This window comes from Saimiri boliviensis, chromosome 11 (genome assembly GCF_048565385.1).
Source record: "Saimiri boliviensis isolate mSaiBol1 chromosome 11, mSaiBol1.pri, whole genome shotgun sequence".
In the NCBI taxonomy this organism is placed as follows: domain Eukaryota; kingdom Metazoa; phylum Chordata; class Mammalia; order Primates; family Cebidae; genus Saimiri; species Saimiri boliviensis.
In genome coordinates this window covers 32,231,441-32,253,355 of record NC_133459.1, presented here as the reverse complement: position 1 = coordinate 32,253,355, position 21,915 = coordinate 32,231,441, and the positions used below count along the sequence as shown (strand labels likewise).

The 21,915-nt window shown below is 42.5% G+C and overlaps 1 protein-coding gene and 1 pseudogene across 5 annotated transcripts in view; both read left to right on the top strand.

The window, feature by feature from the left end:
• CSMD2 (CUB and Sushi multiple domains 2) overlaps positions 1-6,461 on the top strand; it is a 620,269-nt gene extending 613,808 nt beyond the window's left edge. For 4 of the 5 annotated variants that reach the window (XR_012512371.1, XR_012512370.1, XR_012512369.1 and 1 more), the window contains 2 exons: positions 117-329; positions 3,898-6,461. Coding sequence is in view for 1 of the 5 variants with exons in the window: in XM_074380476.1 (XP_074236577.1) it covers positions 117-276 (160 nt within the window). In the remaining 4 variants the exon portion in view is untranslated. Of the gene's footprint in view, positions 1-116 lie in introns of all 5 variants that reach the window. The other variant, XM_074380476.1, reaches the window with a different exon arrangement.
• Positions 6,462-6,542: 81 nt separating this feature from the next.
• LOC101036350 (proteasome subunit alpha type-3-like) lies at positions 6,543-9,778 on the top strand (annotated as a pseudogene).
• Positions 9,779-21,915: the final 12,137 nt, after the last annotated feature.

The following is a 21,915-nucleotide window of genomic DNA, read 5'->3' as shown; positions in this document are numbered from 1 at the left end:
GGCGGGGCGGGCATCAGGCGGCCTCCCTCTCTCCCTCCAGCATCCCCACCAACAGACCCCTAAGCCTCTCTGTGTCGCTCTTTTCATGCTGTGGTCACGTCGTCCCTTATCGCCAGGAGAAGACCCAAAGTTCCTTTCAATGGCTATGCTGGCCACGAGAACACCAATGTTCGGGCCACGTTTGAGAACCCAATGTATGACCGCAACATCCAGCCCACAGACATCATGGCCAGCGAGGCGGAGTTCACAGTCAGCACGGTGTGCACAGCGGTATAGCCACCCAGCCCGGCCACCACCACTGCCACCGAGAGCCCCGCCTCCAGCAGCCGGTGAGCAGGGGTGTGGGACGCAGACAGGCCTTGATAGGCACAGACAGAGACCTGTGCGTGCCAGGGGCTCCACCCAACAGAGTCACACACGCCACACAGACACAGACAGGGACCTGTGCATGCCAGGGACTCCACCCAAAGGAGTCACACATGCCACACAGACACAGACACAGACAGGGACCTGTGTGTTCCAGGGTCTCCACCCAACAGAGTCACACACGCCACACAGACACAGACAGGGACCTGTGTGTGCCGAGAGACTCCACCCAACAGAGTCACACATGCCACACAGACACAGACAGGGACCTGTGTGTGCCGAGGGTCTCCACCCAACAGAGTCACACACGCCACACAGACACAGACAGGGACCTGTGTGTGCCGAGAGACTCCACCCAACAGAGTCACACATGCCACACAGACACAGACAGGGCCCTGTGCGTGCCAGGGGCTCCACCCAACAGAGTCACACATGCCACACAGACACAGACAAGGATCTGTGCATGCCAGGGGCTCCACCCAACAGAGTCACACACGCCACACAGACACAGACAGGGACCTGTGTGTGCCGAGAGGCTCCACCCAACAGAGTCACACATGCCACACAGACACAGACAGGGACCTGTGTGTGCCGAGGGTCTCCACCCAACAGAGTCACACATGCCACACAGACACAGGCAGGGACCTGTGTGTGCCGAGAGACTCCACCCAACAGAGTCACACATGCCACACAGACACAGACAGGGATCTGTGCATGCCAGGGGCTCCACCCAACAGAGTCACTCATGCCACCACAGTCACACCAGTAAGAGGAGAGCTGTGCACCAAGTATCACTGTGTATCAGGCACTGAACCAAGCCCTTTGTGGATCTAACGTATTGAATCCCTGCACTCCCTGTGAAGTAGAGGCTACTAGGAGCCCCATTACAGATGAGAAAACTGAGGTGCATAGAAATCAACTTGAGCAAGATCACACAGCTCAGAAGGTATGGGGTCGGAATCCAATCCCAGGCTGGCTCCAGAAACTGTGCTCCTCACCCCTGGGCTTGGCAGAACATCGGCATGTGTTAGTCTGTTTTTCTCCAGAGAAATGGAACCAACTGGATATATACATCCTCTGGGTCAAGGCCAAGCCCTGGAGACCTGTACAGAGATGCAGGTGTGTGTGTGTGTGTATATTGGTATATTGTGTATATATCCATGCAGACACTATCAATGTAATACATATACCTATACATTTCTATATCAAGATATAGCCACACCTATCCATCTGTATATAGATATGCAACTGCATAGAGCTGTATGTATACATACATATGCATACGTTATATGTAGAGAGAACTATAAATAGATATGCATTTTAAAAGAGAGATTCTTCTAAGGAATTGGCTGGCAAGGTAGAAATCTACTGGGCAGGCCAGCAGGCTAGAAATTCCAGCAGGAGCTAATGCTGTCATCTTGAGTCCAAAGGCAGTCAGAGACAGAATTCCTTCCTCTTCAGAACACCTCAGTCTTTCTCTTAAGGCCTTCAGCTGATTGAATGAGGCCCACACATGTCATGGAGACTCAAAATCTACTGATTTCAATGTTAATCATATCTGAAAAGATACCTTCACAGCAATATCCAGAATGTTTGACCGGTCAACTGAGCACTATAGCCTGGGCAAGCTGACTAATAAAATTCCCCATCACACAGAACACAGGAGAGGGGAGGAGCCCCCCGAGATATGGACAGAGGGGCAGACACACCCACAAGTGTACACGGTCACAGACACATGCATGCATGCATCCGACAGGCCCACTGGGAAGGAACTAATGAATTTGAAAGGCACTGCCTTTTCCTCACTGTGTCCTCCCTCAATGACACCCTCACCTCTGGGACCTGGGACCCTGAAGGAGTTGCCCCAACAGGGTGTCCAAACTGCACCCCTCTGAGAACTGTCTTCTCCCACACATCCCGCTTTCTAGGGACAGGCAGATGCCCTCTCTCAGGTCCTGGGCCGAAGGGCTCTGGGGAGAAGAGTCACAGAGCCAGCCAGGTAGGGATTCCCAGTGAGGGCCGTGGAAAATCCGCCAAGTGGGCCATCAGCCACACCCAGGGCTAGTGTTGCGCTCCTGCCCCACGCTCCTGCGCATGGCAGTATCATGTGGTGGATACTCCCAGCCACACACAAATGTCAGTGCACCCAGGAAACAGGTTTGTATGAGGGAACCTTCGAGGGCCACCAACGGGGACAGTGGGGACGGTTCCTGCCAAGGGAGTTACAAGACCAGCAGAGGTCACTATCGCTGCCTGGCCCGTGACGTGCTTTACTCCCTTTCCACTCACGCCTCCAGGAGGACTTCACAGCTTCAGCCTGAGTCCCAGACGGTGAGCAAGTCAGGAACGCAGCAGATACAGCTCCTGAATACAAATGATTTATGGGGAGAGCTTTTCCCCACCTTTAAAAAGACATGTCCCGAAAACAAACATTTAAGTAAGGGTTCCCCCTTATTCCAGTGGGATTGTTTCAGCATGCCAAAATTACTCCTCAAGTTTCATCTCTATGCCCAGTCTTTACTTTTTCCTACCTTTTTCCTGCTCAGAACTCTTATCAATAGAAGGCAAAAGAGGGGGAAAAAATCCCCTCTGATGTAAATTGGGGCTTGGAGGTGATCCCTGATGAATCTGATTCACTGCACGAATTATTGAACTGTATAAGAAAGAAACAAGGATGCCCCTGACCTCCGCATACTGGCTCTCGCTCCACACCTGGGCTCTGCTGGGTTCCAGGTGCCAGTGTGCGCCATGCTGTCACCTCCGAGTTGGCTGGGGTTGGTGGCTCCATGTCTGGGCAGCCCTCAGCATTGGCCCCTTGCCAGCAGGCTCTGAACCCACTGCCCAGCCCACAGGTCTCCAGGAGGGCCCCTCTGACCACTTCTGCCCACAGCTGGAGCATAAAGAAAGCAAAAGCCACCATGAACAGACACACACACATTTCACATGAGTGACTAGATGGTAATTTTTAAAAAACAATGCCAAGCAGAAAAGCTGCAGTGAAAATGAACGCCCTCCTAGGGAAGCAACAAGGCCTGTGCAGTCAGCAAGTCAGGGAGCGCGGGCAAGCTGAGGGTGGGCCCCTTCCTCCACTAAAAAAGTATTAGCAATGAGATTTCACGGCTGTGTCATCACAAAAGTGAATATAAGCCAGTCTGGACTCATTCTTACAGATCCATTATTATTCTACTCATTTTTTATATGATTTTGAAAAAAAACAAAATTAGAACATTTTCCTGGGCTCCTAAAAGTATGGTGGCCCCCAAGCACTGGGCCTCCAGGTCTAATGACGAAGTCGGCCCTGGAGGGAAAAAGACAGAAAAACACATGTTCTGCTGCATGTATTTTCTGCCTACACTGCACCCCCCACCTTGGAAGATTAAACATCAAAGTGAAGATGGAGGCGATTCATCCTTTTCCCACTTGTTTCTTCTTTGCTTTGCCTTTTCGCCTTTGCCTCCTCTGCTCCCCACCCCTCCCCTCCTCCTGCCTCTTTTTCCTTTGCAAACTCAGGTGTGATCTATTTGTTCCCAGTTCCCCAGGGGGCAGGAAGTAGGCTCCCCTGAGCACAGTGCCCAGTGCCCATCTTCGTTGTCTCTCTGCCTTTGTCTGCTACTGCTGGGACTTGGGCCCTCGCCCTGCCGCCATCCACACCCGTCACCCTGGAGAGGACTCCCGCCGTCCTCCAAAAAGGAGGCAGGAACGGAAAAGGGGCTGAAGACGGAGGAAGAAAGTTTATGGATTTAAAATGGCAAAGCAACTTGTGGGTGTGTGTGTGTGTATGGGCCTGAGCACGCACAAACACACACACCTCTCCTTCATTCATGTCCTATGGAAGAGACCATAAAAGCTTCAAAACCAGAAGTGCACATGAAGGATGCCTCATGCCCTATTCCCCACACACAGAAAAGAGATGAAGAGGGGGCAGTATGGTCAGCTTTCAAACCAACATGCCCCCCACCCATCTCATGTGTGAGGACATGGTGACTCGGTGACTGTAACAGCAGGACGCATCCCATGGTGTGGTCAGTGTGCAAAAACCAGCCATCTGCTGATGGACGGCCCCATCTGCACAGTAGCAGCAGCAGCAAGGATTACCCCAGAGGCAGGAAAAAAGTCTTTGGAAAGAGACTGAAAATCAGTTTCTTGATTTTTTTCTAACACAATTTTATTGAGTTCTAAACCCAGTGGTTTAAAAAGTCATTTGGGTCCTGGGCAGCTCTGGGAATGAAGGGAGAGCTGGGGAGGATGGGCAGGAGTCTAGCCAGGAGCCCAAAGTCAAGTCTGGCTATCAACTGACAAAGAGAAGAGAAGACAAGTCTGTGGTCCAGAGAGGACACCAGGTCTGGAGGCAGCAGCAGGGGACTTGAAAGGACAGGGCAGCAAGCCTGCCCTGGTACCCAAAAAACAATGGCCGTCGTGTGCTGGAGTTATTCTCTGTGCTTGTCACTTTACCTATAGTATTTCTAGTCTGCACAGTAACACCAAAATGTAGGATTTATTATTCCCCTTTGACAGATGAGAAAACAGAAGCCTGGAAAGGTAAAGACATGTGGGGCACAGAGTTAGAAAATGTGGAGTCAGAATGCAAACCCAGATCAGTCTTCCCCAAAGTCCACTACACCAGCTGCCAGAAACTCCGGTCTAGAAGGGGCAGCCAAGAAGGGAGGAGCTGGTGAATCTCTACAGTAGCACTGTGGCCAGCTCTCGGAAGCCAGGCAAGACACCTATGTGTCCCATCTGGGTTCTGCTCTCTCCGTATAGGCAGCCTCGGGGGAAGGACTCAGCTCCCCACGCCTCCTGCGGTTGATGCTGGCTCCTTGGCTCCCAGCAGCCACCAACCATAGCCAGCAAAAGACCTGGCAGGTCCTGAATCGAAACAATGGGGTGGCTGAAAGTCATACTCTCTCCAGCTCCTTGCAAGTGGGTTTGATTTATTTTGACAGCTATATTATGCTTGGGTCATTCATGAATTCCATGAGTATTGTGGGGAAGTTCATGAGTTTAGGAATCAAAGTATGGCATTTAGAGCCACTTTCTCTGTCCTCGGGAAGGCCCCCCAAGGGCTTAAGCCCCTGTACATGGATGACATGCTGGCCTCAGAGGTTCATATCACATATTGAAATAACAAAAATATGCGAGAGCAGAGAGACAGTGACACCTGGTTCTTAAGCAAATTCTAAGTTGGAACAGTTAGAACATCTGACTGATATTAAGATTGGCCAGAGTAAAGTGAGAGGCGTCCATTTCCAGCAGACACAATGGAGGTTGACAGAGGCAGGAGTCCACCCCTGGCTGCACCACCTCTGGGACACGGCACCCCTGGGCTTGGCGGGAGAAGGCCAATCCAGACACACACTCATCTCTTTGCTTGGCTGGAAACAAGTGCAGGAAGCTCCCCTCCCGACTTCTCAGGCTCCCTTCCCCCTTCTTATGCTCCTCTCCTTTGACTGGTTCCTTCCCCCTTCTTATGCCCCTCTCAGACCACCCAGTGGGTGCCTCTTCCTGCCCCCCACCCCTCCCCTGCATCTCCTTGTAAAGTCCCATGAGATGCCCGAGGAGCACCTGCTGATGGGGCACCTAGCACTCTGCTGGGCATTACCCTCTGCACCCCTGGCATTTCTCTCCACCTCCAGAGGCTTGGAAGGGAACAGGGTAGATAAGGCCCATCACCCACCATCTATGCCATACACCCACCACGACAATCCCATGAGGGGAAAAAAAAAAAAAGTAAAACAAAAACAAAAAAAAATCTTTTGTACAGAGATATATTTTTATTATACAAAGTTTGTACAGTACCAAAAAAGAAAGAAAAAAAAGGTGTAAATTTTTTTTCATTATTGTAGGTAAACGGTAGTGGAAGCCTTTTTTGTAAATGTAATAAATGTATAAATATGGTTTTCAGAAAACATCAAGTGCTGTAAATATGTAATCTACACCCCTTCTTGGCTTGTCTGCAGTATATACATTTAATTTATCTGTCTCTGTATATGAGGCTTCCCCCTGGGGTCCTGCATTATGGTACTTTCCTGAATTTGAAAGCAATTTTAAATTTTTTGAATTCAAATAAAATATAAATTTTTGCATTGGTTTTCTTACATTTTTATGGCCTCTTTCATGACCAGGGGCAAGTGTTTATTGGGGATGGGAAGGAAAGACATATTTTAGCCTAAAATCCAAGGGTGGAAATGTGGGAGTCCCTTTCTTAACTGCATGGTCTTGCCATGCAGTTAAGGAGTTTCCAACACTGTACATGTTGGAAACTCCTAGCAAAAATGATAGTGGATACCCCACATAAAAAGTTAACTCAAAATGGATCAAAGACCTACACATAAGATCTACAATGATAAAATGCCTACAAGGGAACATAGGTGGAAAGCCTCATGACATTTGATTTGGCAGTGATCTCCTGCATATGACATCAAAAGTATACAGGCAACAAAAGAAAAAACAAATAAATTGGACTACATCAAAATTCACAACTTCCGTATATCAAAAGATACAATCAACATAATGAAAAGGCAAGCTATGGAATAGAAGAAAATATTTGCACATCATATATCTGATAAAGCGTTAATATTGAGTCTCTACAAAGAACCCTTATGAAAGACTTGAACAGTCATTTCTCCAAAGAAAATATACAAATGGCCAATAAGCACATGAAAAAATACTCAACATTACTAATCATTAGGGAGATAATCAGAGCCACAATGAGATGCCACCTCACACCCATTGGAATGGCTACTATCAAAAAATAGTAAGTGTTGGTGAGGATGTGGAGAAATGGGAACCTTTGTGCTCCATTGGTGTGAATGTGAAATGGTGCACCCACACTGTGGAACACGGTATGGTGATTCCTCCAAACATGAAAAATAGAATTAATATATTCTCTAGCAGTTCCACTTCTGTGTATATACCCAAAAGAGTTGAAAGCAGGGACACAAAAAGATATGTTACTAACACTTTTTCACAAGTGCCAAAAAGTAGAAGGGACCCAATGTCCATCGACAGATGAATGGATAAACAAAATGTGGTACCTATGTACAATGAGGTATTATTCACCCTTAAAAAAGAGGAAGCTCTGACCCATGATGCAACACGAATGAACCTTGAGGATATTATGCTAAGTGAAATAAGCCAGTCACCAAAAAAACAGATACTATGTGATTCTATTTATACAAGCTACCTAGAGTCATCAAATTCAAACAAAGTAGAATGGTGGTGGCCAGGGACTAGGGGGAGGAAGGGATGGGCAGTTACTGTTTAATTAGCATCGAGTTTCAGTTTTGTAAGATGAAAAGTTTCTGGAGCCCTGGGAGCCCTACCCATTCCACTACTTTTAGCACAAAGAGCTCAGTTGACACCAGGCATGACTTGTGAGCCTCTACATTATCTCCTGATGAAAGAGTTTTTCAAGTTGAATGTGCAATGAAGGCTGTGGAAAATAGTAGTACAGCCACTGGATTCAGGTGCAAAGATGGTGGTGTCTTTGGGATAGAAAAGGGAGCCTTCCTAGACTTTATGAAGAAGGTTCCAATGAAAGACTGTTTAATATGGATTGTCATGTTGGAATGGTGGTAGCAGGTTTGTTGGTAGATGCTCCCTCTTTGGCAGATGTAGCAAGAGAAGAAGCTTCCAACTTTCGATCTAGCCTTGGCTATAACATTCCATGAAAACATCTTGCAGACACAGTTGCCATGCATATACACTCTGCCATGATGTTAGACCTTTTGACTATAGTTTTACAGTAGGATCTTACAGTGTGAATGGAAGGGCACAATTCTGCAAGATGTTTCATATGGTTATTGGGGCCGTGCCCTTGGCAAAGCCAGACAAGCTGCAAGGACAGAAAAATAGAAAAGCTTCAGGTGAAAGAAATGACCTGCCATGTGAGTGTTAAGAAGTTGCAAAAATATTTACATAGTACATGATGAAGTTAAGAATAAATCTTTTATATCAGAACTCAGCAGGGTTGGTGAGTTAACAAAGGAAGACATGAAGTTATTCCAAAAGATATAAAGGAAGAAGAAGAGAAACGTGGAGGAATCTTTGAAGGAAGAGTATGAATTACATGATGACAATAGGTAACATTTACTCCAGCATCTATTCTATTTTAAATTTCTACTGCAATCCCAGGTAACATTTAGCCCTGTGGATTATACATACTCACTAACCAATTTTTATTAAATTTTTGTATTGTGAAAAGGGAGAAGAAAGTTCTGGAAATTGGTTGCATAAGCATGTGAATATACTTAATGTACTTAATGCCATTTAACAATGGTGAAGGTGATAAATTTTATGTTACATATATTTTATCACAGTAAATTTTTTTTTAATTTATAGTGGGGCCACATCAGCTCAGACCAAGAACCTGAGGACACAGAAATTGCTCCCTTTGGGGTTGGAGTTTGGCTTGGACTGAGGAGCTCAGGATCTGAGAACCACAGTCTAAGCGCAGGTGGGCTTAGGCAGTAGAAACTCCACAGCAAAGAAAGGCCAGATCGAGGAGGGTCATCCAGGCAAGACGGTCATGAGAGGAGTGGTGAGGAAGAAGAGGAAAGAAGTGGCAAGAGCTTGGAGCCTATGCTTCCTTAAATGTGCTATGCATTTGTTAGCAATCATCATTTTAGGTGGAAAATTCATCCAGACTACCTTCAGTTTTCTGACTCCTACTACCCTTCACTTTTGCATGATATCTCAACTCCAGCTGTCCCCCTTGTCACCTCAATTACCTGATTTAGGCCACCTTCCCAGTTTTTTGTTTTTATTTTCTGGGTTTGTTTGTTTGGTTGGTTGTTTTTTGTTTTGTTTTTTGTCTGAGACACAATCTCACTCTGTCACCCAGGCTAGAGTGCAGTGGCACAATCTCGGCGCACTGCAACCTCCACCTCCTGGGTTCAAGTGATTCTCCCAACTCAGCCACCAGAGTAGCTGGGATTACAGGCGTGTGCCACCATGCCTGGCTAATTTTGTATTTTTAGTAGTGGCGGGGTTTCACCATGTTGGCCAGGCTGAACTCCTGACCTCAGGTGATCCACCCACCTCAGCCTCCCAAAGTGCTGGGATTACAGGCATGAGCCACATGCCTGGCCCCAGTTTTAATAAAGGGATTCTATCTGGGACACAATGCCTGGTATTTCTCTCCTGGCCACAGGGAATCAGCTGGGTGAGTTCAGCCCTCTCACTGGAACCTCAGGTAGCTTGGCAGGGATTCAGGGTGAGATACTGAACTGTTGTCTAACACACGCTCCTATTGGATTGGGAATCAGGAAAGCGAGGGAGCAAATATTAAGGATAAGTTCAGAATACAAGTTTATATCAGCATGCAAACACACAAATACTTTATAAGAAAATAGCAGACAGGCTGGGCACAGTGGCTCACACCTGTAATCCCCAGCACTTTGGGAGACCAAGGCCAGCAGATCACTTGAGGCCAGAGTTCAAGACCAGCCTGGCCGACATGGTGAAACCCTGTCTCTACTAAAAATACAGGGGAAAAAAAGAAAGAAAGAAAATAGAAGACAATTGCTGGACACTCCATAGAGTAAGGAAAGATTTCCAAACATCAAGTAAGGACAAGTTTTCATAAGCTGAAGGACACAGACAGAGGGGGCAAGCCCAAACTACAATGCCTATGAGACAAGCTGCACCCCACAAGATCACCCTATACCAGGAGAACAGAGTGTCCCTGAACTAAAAAATCAAATAAACACCAACACCACTCCAGTCCCTCACTCCAGTAGAAGCACCTGTTATTGCTGGTTTAGGAAAATCCTACACATTTATTTTCCCATGGACGAAAAAGGTTCATGGACACAGCTTCAAAGTTTCTATAAGAATAAAACAGAAAATAAGTGGTAAAAACATTGTGACTTGGGTATATACCCAAAAGTGGAAAAGAGGAGAAAAGCACAGGAAAGAAAACATTGTAACTAATTAAAATATTGCCCTAAAAATAAATAAAGGAAAGGAATGCCTTTTTAAAAAACATTCCACCGTTAGTTAAATATAATCAAACAAGCAATTGTAAATATTGAAGTATAATACAAATCAGAAGCTTGAAAACTCAGAATACAAATAGACATAAAACAGGAAGAGATAAATGACAGCTTACAATAAAAGAACAGTCATATCTTAGAAATGAAGAGCAAACTGCAAAGCGTTGAATGGGTAACATACAGAAAGAATAATAAAGGGTATATGAGAAGAAAACTTAAGAAAATAGAAATTATATAAACAGGTAAAAAATATGAGACATAAAGTAATAAAAGAGCACTTTGGGAGGCCAAGATGGGTGGATCACTTGAAGCCAGGAGTTAAAGGCCAGACTGGCCAACATAGTGAAACCCTGTCTCTGCCAGACATGGCGGCACGTGCCTGTAGTACCAGCTACTGGGGAATGTCAGGCAGGAGAATCAGTTGAACTCAAGAGGTGAAGGTTGCAGTGAGCTGAGATCGCACCACTGCACTGCAGCCTGGGCAACAGAGCCAGACCCCATCTCAAAAAAAAAAAAAAAGAAGAAGAAAAGAAAAGAAAAGAAAAAGAAGAAAGAACGTGATAAAAGACAGGCAAAGCAAGCCAATTTATGTATAATGGGAGTCCCTAAAGAAGAAAACCTAAACAAATGAGACAGAATTAATATTTAAAATTATACTCTAGGAAAACTATTTAGAACTAAAAGAAAAACTTAACATATATATTGAAAGGCCCACCAGATTCCTAGGGAAATTATCCTGCAATTCTCAGCTCTGAGACAAACCCTAGTAAGTCTCTAAGATTTTTTTAAAAAATAAAAAGAAAACATTCTCTGAGCCTCCAGGTTAAATTAGGTTGTTATCAGGTTTCTTAATAGCAACATACAGAAAAATTGAAGGAAAGAACGTACAAGCCAAGAATTTTATATGCAGTGATTTTTACCTATCAAGATCACAAACACACAGTAATGAATATTCAAGAATTCAGGAATATTTTTCTCAGGAGCCCTTACTGAAGAATTTACTGGAGGGACAAGTTTTAACCAACCAAGTGATAGCTGAGGAATTTCAGCAAAAGGACTGGTGTGAAGAATTTAATATTGCATATTGAAATCCACAATGAAGATGAAAATAAAGATAGAAGAATAGTATATAAATGTCCTAGGTTCTGAGAAAGTGGAGATAACATGATTTTTTAACAAGAAGGGAAAGAAGAGAGAAAGGAGAAAGTAAAACAAGCCCATTGGTTGCCACGCAGATAACAAGTGGGAGTTTCAGTTTTGGGAGTCTATCAGTTTTGTTCCCCAGAAGACACTGTGCAATGTCTGGAAGCATTTTTGGTTGTCACAACTGGGAGAGGTGTGCATCTATTAGACAGAGGCCAGGATGCTGCTAAATATCCTATAATGCACAGAACAGCCAGCCCAGGCTGGAGTGGAGTGGCACAATCTCAGCTCACTGCAACCTCCACCTCTTGAGTTCAAGTGATTCTCCTGCCTTACTCTCCCCAGTAGCTGGGACTACAGGTGTGTGCCACCATGACTGGTGGAGATGGGGTTTCACCATGTTGGCCAGGCTGATCTTGAACTCCTGGCCTCAAGATCTAAAAATTTCTCAAACTCGGCACTATGGGCATTTTGGGCCAGATGATTTTTTCGTTATAGGGCCTGGCTGTCCTGTGCATTATAGGATATTTAGCATCCCTGGCCTCTGCCCAATAGATGCACACCTCTCCCAGTTGTAACATGACATTGACCAATGTTTTCTGGGGAACAAAACTGATGCACTCCGCCCAGCTCTGTTGAAAGTAATTGATCAACAGATGCATTGGTTGAGAATCACTTAATAAAACAGTGAGAACCTAAGCAGCAAAAGAGGACTAAGGACATTATATAAATCTATTAATATAAAAGTAATTACTAGAAAAAAATATAAATTTTGCCAAATACTAATATGCATATTTTTAAATACTTTTTTAAAAAACACTGAAAGAACCAGTAAATATCACAAATCCATGAAGTAAATACAACCCAATATGACAGACCAGAAAACAAACACAGCCACTATATCATTAACTATAATTAGGATTAATTTTAAAGGTTTTCAGATTATCTCACAAAATAAAACTTGACTCTGTGCTATCACAAGAGGCATATCTAAATGAAGTGACTTAAAATGGCTCAAATACCGTGTAATGAAATCTAAAGCAAAGCAAAGGAATAACAGGCATATACAAACAGGAAAACAGGAATCACCATCCTCATCACCGACAAGTTAGAATTCAGGGCCAAAGGAATAAAACAGGACAAGGAAGGACAGTTTACAGCACTAAAGGAGACGATTCACAATGAAGATATCACAGATATCTATAACTATGCACCCAGTAAGAAAGCACATGCAGCATAAAGCAGAAACTAGGAGGTGCAAAGAGAAATTGGAGCACAGAGAGATCCAAGATGGCTGACTACTAGCAGCTCAGGATCGTAGCTCCCAGTGAAAGCGCAGAGAAGAGGACGCCACAATTTCAGACAAATTTTTGTTGCTCACAGACCAGGAGATTCCCAGCAGAGGAGCCCCACGGGTTGCCAGTGCGACTCTTGTGGCTGGTGTGGCAGTTTTGCCAGCGCCTCGGCGTGACGGTTCTTGGTGCAGAGTCAGAAAAGCACCGTCAATCTTAACACCGCTGTTTTAGCCAGCTCGGAATCACTAAGTCGGATGTCCACTCAGAAACCTAATTAGAAAGTCGGTAATTACAAAGACGACAGATGGATAACCTTATAACGAAGGGAAGAAACCAGCCTAAAAAGGCTGAGAATACCCAAAATCAGAATGCCTCTCCCTCTACAGGGGATCACAAATCCTCATCAGCAACAGAACAAGGCCTGATGGAGAACGAGTGTGTTCCATTAACAGGAGTAGGCTTCAAAAGGTGGATGATAAGAAACTTCTGTGAATTAAAAGAACTTGTTCTAACCCAGTGCAAAGAAACTAAGAACTTTGAAAAAAGGTTTGACGAAATACTAACGAGAATAGACAATTTAGAGAGGAATATAAGCGAATTAATGGAGCTGAAAAACACAACACGAGAACTTCACAAAGTATGCACAAGTTTTAGCAGCCGAATTGATCAAGCAGAAGAAAGGATATCAGAGGCCGAAGACCAATTTAATGAAATAAAATGAGAAGACAAGATTAGAGAACAAAGGGTAAAAAGGAATGAGCAAAATTTCCAAGAAATATGGGACTATGTGAAAAGATCTAATCTATATTTGATAGGTGTACCTGAATGTGATGAAGAGAATGAATCCAAGCTCGAAAATATTCTTCAGGATATGATTCAGGAAAATTTTCCCAATCTAGTAAGGCAGGACAATATTCAACTCCAGGTAATACAGAGAACACCACAAAGATATTTCTCAAGAAGACCAACCTCAAGGCACATAATCATCAGATTCACCAGGGTTGAAATGAAAGAGAAAATACTAAGGATAGCCAGAGAGAAAGGTCAGGTTACCCACATAAAGGGAAGCCTATCAGACTCACAGCAGATCTCTCAGCAGAAACCCTACAAGCCAGAAGAGAGTGGGGGCCAATATCCAACATCCTTAAAGAAAAGAACTTTCAACCCAGAATTTCATATCCAGCCAAACTAAGCTTCATAAACGAAGGAAAAATAAAATCTTTTGTGAACAAGCAAGTACTCAGAGATTTCATCACCACCAAGCCTGCTTTGCAAGAGTTTCTGAAAGAACCACTACACATAGAAAGCAACAACCAGTATCAGCCTTTCCAAAAATACGCCAAAAAGTAAAGAGCATCAACATAATGAAGAATTTACATCAACTAATAGGCAAAACAGCCAGCTAACATCAAATGGCAGTATTAAACTCACATATATTATTATTAATCCTAAATTTAAATCGACTAAATCCCCCAATCAAAAGACACAGCCAAAACCCATCGGTATGCTGCATCCAATCCCATCTCACATGCAAGGATACACAAAGACTCAAAATAAAGGGATGGAGAAAGATTTAACAACCAAATGGAGAGCAAAAATAAATAAATAAATAAAAAGCAGGAGTTTCCATTTTTGCCTCTGATAAAATAGACTTTAAAGCAACAAAGATCAAAAGAGGCAAAGAAGGACATTACACAATGGTAAAAGGATCAATGCAACAAAAAGAGCTAATGATCCTAAATATATACGCACCCAATATAGGAACACCCAGATACATAAGACTTATAAAGAGACAGACTCTCACACAATAATAGTGAGAGACTTCGACATCAATATTAGACAGATCAACGAGACTGAAAATTAACAAGTATACCCAGGACTTGAACTCAGATCCGTAACAAGTCAACTTAATAACATTTATAGAACTCTCCACTTTAAATACACAAAATATACACTCTTATCAGCACCACATCACACCTACTTACAGGTTTAAATGAAATATTGGTTGCCTGCTTGTTTGTTATTTTCTTCTCTCATTTCTTCCTATCTCCATTATTAAGCACAATTATTGGTACAAAAGAGGTTTTCAATACCCATTTTTAGACTGCATTCTAGCCTGGGCAATAAAACACCACTTCCGTTCTCTCTCCCTCTTCCTCTTCCTATTCCTTCCTCTCCTTCATTCCTTTTTTATTATTATTATTTTATTTTTACTTTTTTTCTGTCTTTCTTTCTTTCTTTTTTTTCCTTTTTTTAAAAAAAGAAATTGGAGCACACCATTAACAGCAGTTTTGACTCACCACTCTCAGTCCATAACAACTCAAGGAAACAAAAGGAAGGCTGTAGAAGACCTAACCAAAATAATCATAAGGAAATTTTTATGAATAAGAACATATGTCAAACTCTGCAACCCAATATTAGAGAAGATACTTTCTTTTAAAACATACATGGAATATTCATGCAAATATCCCTTCTACATAAAGAACTCTTAAAAATTGAGAAAAATAAGTCTAAAAGTACCATAAGCAAACATTCAAAAGCTATGAAAGAAAAGATGCAAAAATCTTGAAATATATGAGAAAGCACTCATTTGCACTTCATTATTCCTTTCCTATTAGATCAGTGAAAATCCAAAAGTGAGACAACACATGGTTGACAGAAATGTAGGAGAAACTGGCACTGTCGCAGCTGGTCCAGCTCACAGAGGAGAATTTGATGATATACACTATTTGAGCAATGAGCACACTAAAAGCCCAGACTCTATCACCACACAATATACTCATGTAACATGACTGTACTTGTACCCCTAAATCTAGAAAAAAACAAAATAATAATGATAATAAAGGCAATGGATGGAAACATAGTAACTGTGTTCGAATCTATGAGTTCATAATAACACTTTTAAAACAAATAATACTATTTAAAAGTGGGCAAAGACATTTCTCAAAAAAATATATTCAGATAGCTAACAAACATATGAAAAAAATGTTCAAAATTACTATTCATCAGGGAAATGCAAATTAAAATCACAATAAGACTGGAAGCAGTGGCTCATTCTTATAATCCCAGCACTTTGGGAGGCCAGGGCAGGTGGATCACCTGAAGTCAGGAGTTTCAGACCAGCCTGACCAACATGGTGAAATCCAATTTCTACTAAAAAAAAAATACAAAAATTAGCCAGGCATAGTGGTGGGTGCCTGTAATCCCAGCTAATCAGGAGGCTGAGCCAGCAAAATCGCTTGAACCCAGGAGGTGGAGGCTGCAGCGAGCCAAGATCATGCCACTGCACTCCAGTATGGGTGACAGAGTGAGACTTTGTCTCAAAAACAGAACAAAACAAAACAATGAAATACCACCTTACCACCTTACTCTTGCAAGAATGGCCATATGGATAGGTTAAAAAAAAAAAAAAAAAAAAAAAAAAAAAAAAACAATAGATGTTGACGTGGCTGTGGGGAAATGAGAACACTTAGATGCTGCTGGTGGGAATGTAAATTAGTACAACCTCTATGGAAAGCAGTGTGGCGATTCTTAAAAGAGCTATAAGTAGATCTGCCATTTGATCCAGCAGTCCCACCACTGGGTATATACCCAAAGGAAAATAAGTCATTATATGAAAAAGACACTGGTGCATGTATGTTTAGGGCAACACAGTTCACAATTGCAAAGATTTGGAACCAACCTAAGTGTTGGTTGGTTAATCAGCTAATGAGTGGATAAAGAAAATGTGATATTCGTTCACCATGAAATACTACTCAGTCATTAAAATCAATGAAATAATGTCTTTTGCAGAAACTGGAATGGAGCTGGAGGCCATTATTCTAAGTGAAGTAACACAGGAGTGGAAAAACCAGAAACTGTATGTTCTAATTTATAAGTGGGAGCTAAGCTATGAGTATGCAAAGGCATACAGAGTGATATAATGGACTTCCGAGACTCAGAAAGGGGAGGTTGGGAGTGGGGCTAGAAATAAAAACTACACACTAGGTACCACATACACTACTTACACTGGTGCACTGTCAGAATTCACCTGTATATAATTCATCCATATAACAAAAACCACTTGTACCCCAAAAGCTATTGAAATAAACATAAATAACAAATAAATAACATTTTTAAAAACTCAGTCACTTAAGAAAAATATTAAGAAACCAGCTATTATTTTGATAACCACTAAGTAAAAAGAGGGAAGAGCAAGCATTCATCCTGCTTTTTGTATGCAATGTATTTCAGGGTAACTACATATTAAGAAGGGGAAGAGTCTCTTTATAAAACTATTGCAGCTGGGGGAGGATCCAAGATGGCTGAATAGGAACAGCTCCGGAGTGCAGTTCCCAGGAAGAACAACACAGAGGGTGAGTGCCCATCGCATTTCCAAACGAATTTTCACTGCCCACAGACTAGGAGATTCCTGGGTCAAAAAGTGCCACAAGTTTTCAGCATGGGGGTTTCAGCTGGTGCCAGGTTGGTGCACAGAAACTCACACAAATCTGGGTGGCCATTTCAACTGGCCCCTGGAATGACTGGGAGACAGAGCAGCCCATTAAACTGAAAGGGAGGGGGCAGAGACAGGGAGCCAGGCTATCTGGCTCGGAGGGTACCACCCCCACAAAACAAGCAATCTGAAATGCTCTGGATTGAGAGTTTCCCAGCAAGCACAGCTGGACCCAGGACGGTCCAGCTCAGTGGGGGAAAGGGCGACCACCACTACTGAGGCAGTCCTCCACTACCAAAGTAGTTCACACAGCAGCTGGGCAGAGCCTGCAACAGCTCAGCAACACCTCTGCTGGCAGACTGTCACTAGACTACTCTGTGCAGGACAGGGCATCTATGAAAAAAAGCAGCAGCATGACAGGAACTTATAAATAAAGCTGACCTTTCTAGGACAGAGCACCTGGGAAAAGAGGCAGTTATGAGTTTCACTGCAGTAGACTTAAAGGTACCTTCCCAGCAGCTCAGCACAGAACAACAGAGCTCCCAGCACAGCACTTGAACTCCTATAAGGGATAGACTGTCTTCTCAAGTAGCTCTCCAGCCCCTGTATACCCAAAGAGACAATTCATAAAGGAGAATTCAGGCTGACATCTGGCAGGTACCCTTCTGGGATGAAGACAACAGAAGAAGAAAATGGCAGCAACCCTTACTGCTCTGCAGCCCCCACGGGTGATCCCCAAGCAAGCAGGGTCTGGAGTGGACCTCCAGCAGTCCTGCAGCAGAGGGGCCTGTTAGAAGGAAAAGTAAGAAACAGAAAGAAATAACTTCATCATCAACAAGAAGGACATCCCCTCAGAGAACCCATCCAAAAGTCACCAACTACGAAGACCACAGGTAGATAAAGCCACTAAGATGGGAAGAAACCATCAAAAAAATGATGAAAACACCAAAAACCAGAACACCTCTCCTCCAAAGGATCACAACTCATCACCAGCTAGGGATCAAAGATGGATGAAGAATGAATCTGATGAATTGACAGAAACAGGCTTCAGAAGATGGATAATAACAAACTTCTCTGAGCTAACCCCAAGGCACATAATCATCAGATTCACCAGGGTTGAAATGAAGGAAAAAATGCTAAGGGCAGCCAGAGAGAAAGGTTGAGTTACCCACAAAGGGAAGCCCATCAGACTCACAGCAGATCTCACCACAGAAACCCTACAAGCCAGAAGAAAGTGGGTGCCAATATTCAATATCCTTAAAGAAAAGAACTTTCAAACTAGAATTTCATATCCAGCCAAACTAAGCTTCATAAGCTAAGGAGAAAGAAAATCCATTATGGACAACCAATCGCTGAGAGATTTTGTCACCACCAGGCCTGCCTTACAAGAGGTCCTGAAAGAAGCACTAAACAAGGAAAGGCACAACCAGTACCAGCCACTCCAGAAATGTACCAAATGGTAAAGACCATTGAAACAATGAAAAAAATGCATCAACTAATGGGCAAAACATCCAGCTAGCATCAAAATGGCAGGATCAAATTCACACATAACAATATTAGCCTTAAATGTAAATGCGTTAAATGCCCCAATCAAAAGACACCGACTGGCAAATTGGATAAAAAGTCAAGACCCATCAGTGTGCTGTATTCAGGAAACCCATCTCATGTGCAAGGACACACATAGGCTCAAAATAAAGGAATGGAGGAAGATTTATCAAGCAAATGGAGAGCAAAAAAAAGCAGGAGTTGCAATCCTAGTCTCTGATAAAATGGACTTTAAACCAACAAAAATCAAAAGAGACAAAGAAGGGCATTACATAATGGTAAAGGGATCAATGCAACAAGAAGAGCTAACAATCCTAAATATATATGCACCCAATACAGGAGCACCCAGATACTTAAAGCAAGTTCTTAATGACCTACAAAGAGACTTAGACTCCCACACAATAATAGTGGGAGACTTTAACACTCCACTGTCAATATCAGACAGATCAAGGAGACAGAAAGTTAACAAGGATATCCAGGACTTGAACTCAGATCTGGACCAAGAGGACCTAATAGACAGCTACAGAAATCTCCACCCCAAGTCTACAGAATATACATTCTTCTCAGCACCGCAATGCACCTACTCTGAAATTGACCACATAATTGGAAGTAAATCACTCCTCAGCAAATGCAAAAGAACAGAAATCATACAGTCTCTCAGACCACAGGAAAACCAAATTAGAACTCAGAATTAAGAAACTAACTCAGAACCACATAGCTTCATGGAAACTGAACAACTGGCTCCTCCTGAATGTCGACTGGATAAACAATGAAATGAAGGCAGAAATAAAGATGTTCTTTGAAACCAAGGAGAATGAAGACACAACATACCAGAATATCTGGGACACATTTAAAGCAGTGTCTAGAGGGAAATTTATAGCAATAAATGCCCACCAGAGAAGTGAGGAAAGATCTAAAATCAACACCCTATCATCAAAATTGAAAGAGCTAGAGGAGCAAGATCAAAAAAAACTCAAAAGCTAGCAGAAGACAAGAAATAACTAAGATCAGAGCAGAACTGAAGGAGACAGAGACACAAAAAAACCCTTCAAAAAATCAATAAATCCAGGAGCTGGTTTTTTGAAAAGATCAACAAAACAGACCACTAGCCAGATTAATAAAAAAGAAAAGGGAGAAGAATCAAATAGATGCCACAAAAAATGATAAAGGGAATATCACCGATTCCACAGAAATACAAACTACAATCAGAGATTACTACAAACAACCCTATGCACATAAACCAGTAAACCTGGAAGAAACAGATAAATTCCTGGACACTTGCACCCTCTCAAGCCTAAACCAGGAAGAAATTGAAGCTTTGAATAGACCAATAACAAGGGCTGAAGTTGAGGCAGCAATTAATAGCCTACCAACCAAAAAAAAATCCTGGTCCAGAAGGGTTTACAGCTAAATTCTACCAGACATACAAAGAGGAGCTGGTACCATTCCTTCTGAAACTATTCCAAACAATCCAAAAAGAGGGAATCCTGCCCAAATCATTTTATGAAACTAATATCATCCTGATACCAAAACCCGGCAGCAACTCAACAAAAAAAGAAAACTTCAGGCCAATATCCATGATGAACATGGATGCAAAAATCTTCAATAAAATACTGGCAAACTGATTGCAACAGCACATCAAAAAGCTTATCCATCACAATCAAGTAGGCTTCATTCCAGGGGTGCAAGGCTGGTTCAACATATGCAAGTCTATAAATGTAATCCACCACATAAACAGAACCAAAGACAAAAATTACATGATTATCTCAATAGATGCAAAGAAGGCCTTTGACAAAATTCAACAGCCCTTTATGCTAAAAACTCTCAATAATCTAAGTATTGAAGGAACATATCTCAAAAGAATAAAACCTATTTACAACAAACCTACAGCTAATATCATACTGAATGGGAAAAAATTGGAAGCATTCTCTTTGAAATCCAGCACTAGACAAGGATGCCCTCTCTCACCACTGGGCAAATAAAGCAAGACTCCCCTTCTCTCTCCCTCTTTCTCTTCCTCTTTCTCTTTTTCATTCTTTTTTCTTTCCTTTTTTCTTTTTCTTTCTTTCTTTTTTCCCTAAAAAAAAAAAAAAAGAAAGAAAGAAATACCTTTAGGACCATGGTTGAGCAGAGCTGAAGCCAGGTCACGGGGGTGCTTCTCAAAAATAAAAATAATAAATAAATAAATATATGATCATAGTTTTTAAAATATTCTTTATACACCTAAACTGAAGGTACATCAAACATTTTGAAACCAAAATTTAAAATAAATGATTATTGTCAGATGGATATTTAAGTCCTGAAAGACTATGAGACCACAGATTAAAAAAAAAAAAAAAATAGCAAAGACCTGGAACCAACCCAAATGTCCATCGACGATAGACTGGACAAGGAAAATGTGGCACATATACACCATGGAATACTATGCAGCCATAAAAAATGGTGAGTTCATGTCCTTTGTAGGGACATGAATGAATCTAGAAATCATCATTCTCAGCAAACTGACACAAGAACAGAAAATCAAATACCGCATGTTCTCACTCATAGGCGAGTGTTGAACAATGAAAACACAGGGACACAGGAAGGGGAGCATCACACACGAGGGTCTGTTGGGGGGATGAAGTGAGGGACAGCGGTGGGGTGGGGAGGTCGGGAGGGATAACATGGGGAGAAATGCCAGATGTAGGTGACGAGGGATGGAGGCAGCAAACCACATTGCTATGTGTGTACCTACGCAACAATCCTGCATGATCTGCACATGTACCCCAGACCCTAAAGTACAATTTTAAAAAAAAAGAAAAAAAAAAGTATTGCAGCCAGTAAATGAAGAACAGAATTTATCACCATTTTGAATCCTTCATTAAAATAAATTCTGCAAAACCTAAAATGCAATAAAAAAAATAAAAGAGAGAGAAAAGATAAATAAATAAATAAATAAATTCTGGCAATGATCATCAATGACTGCTAATATCACAAAAAGCGAGGCAAACAGACATTACAGACCTTCTGATGGAAGTACACACCATCATCTATGAAGTATTCATGCCAAAAATTTAAATTTGAATCTGATTAAACCTCTGGATCTAAATACAAGTTTACAGAAATACAGATGACAGAGAAACAAGTTCAATGATAC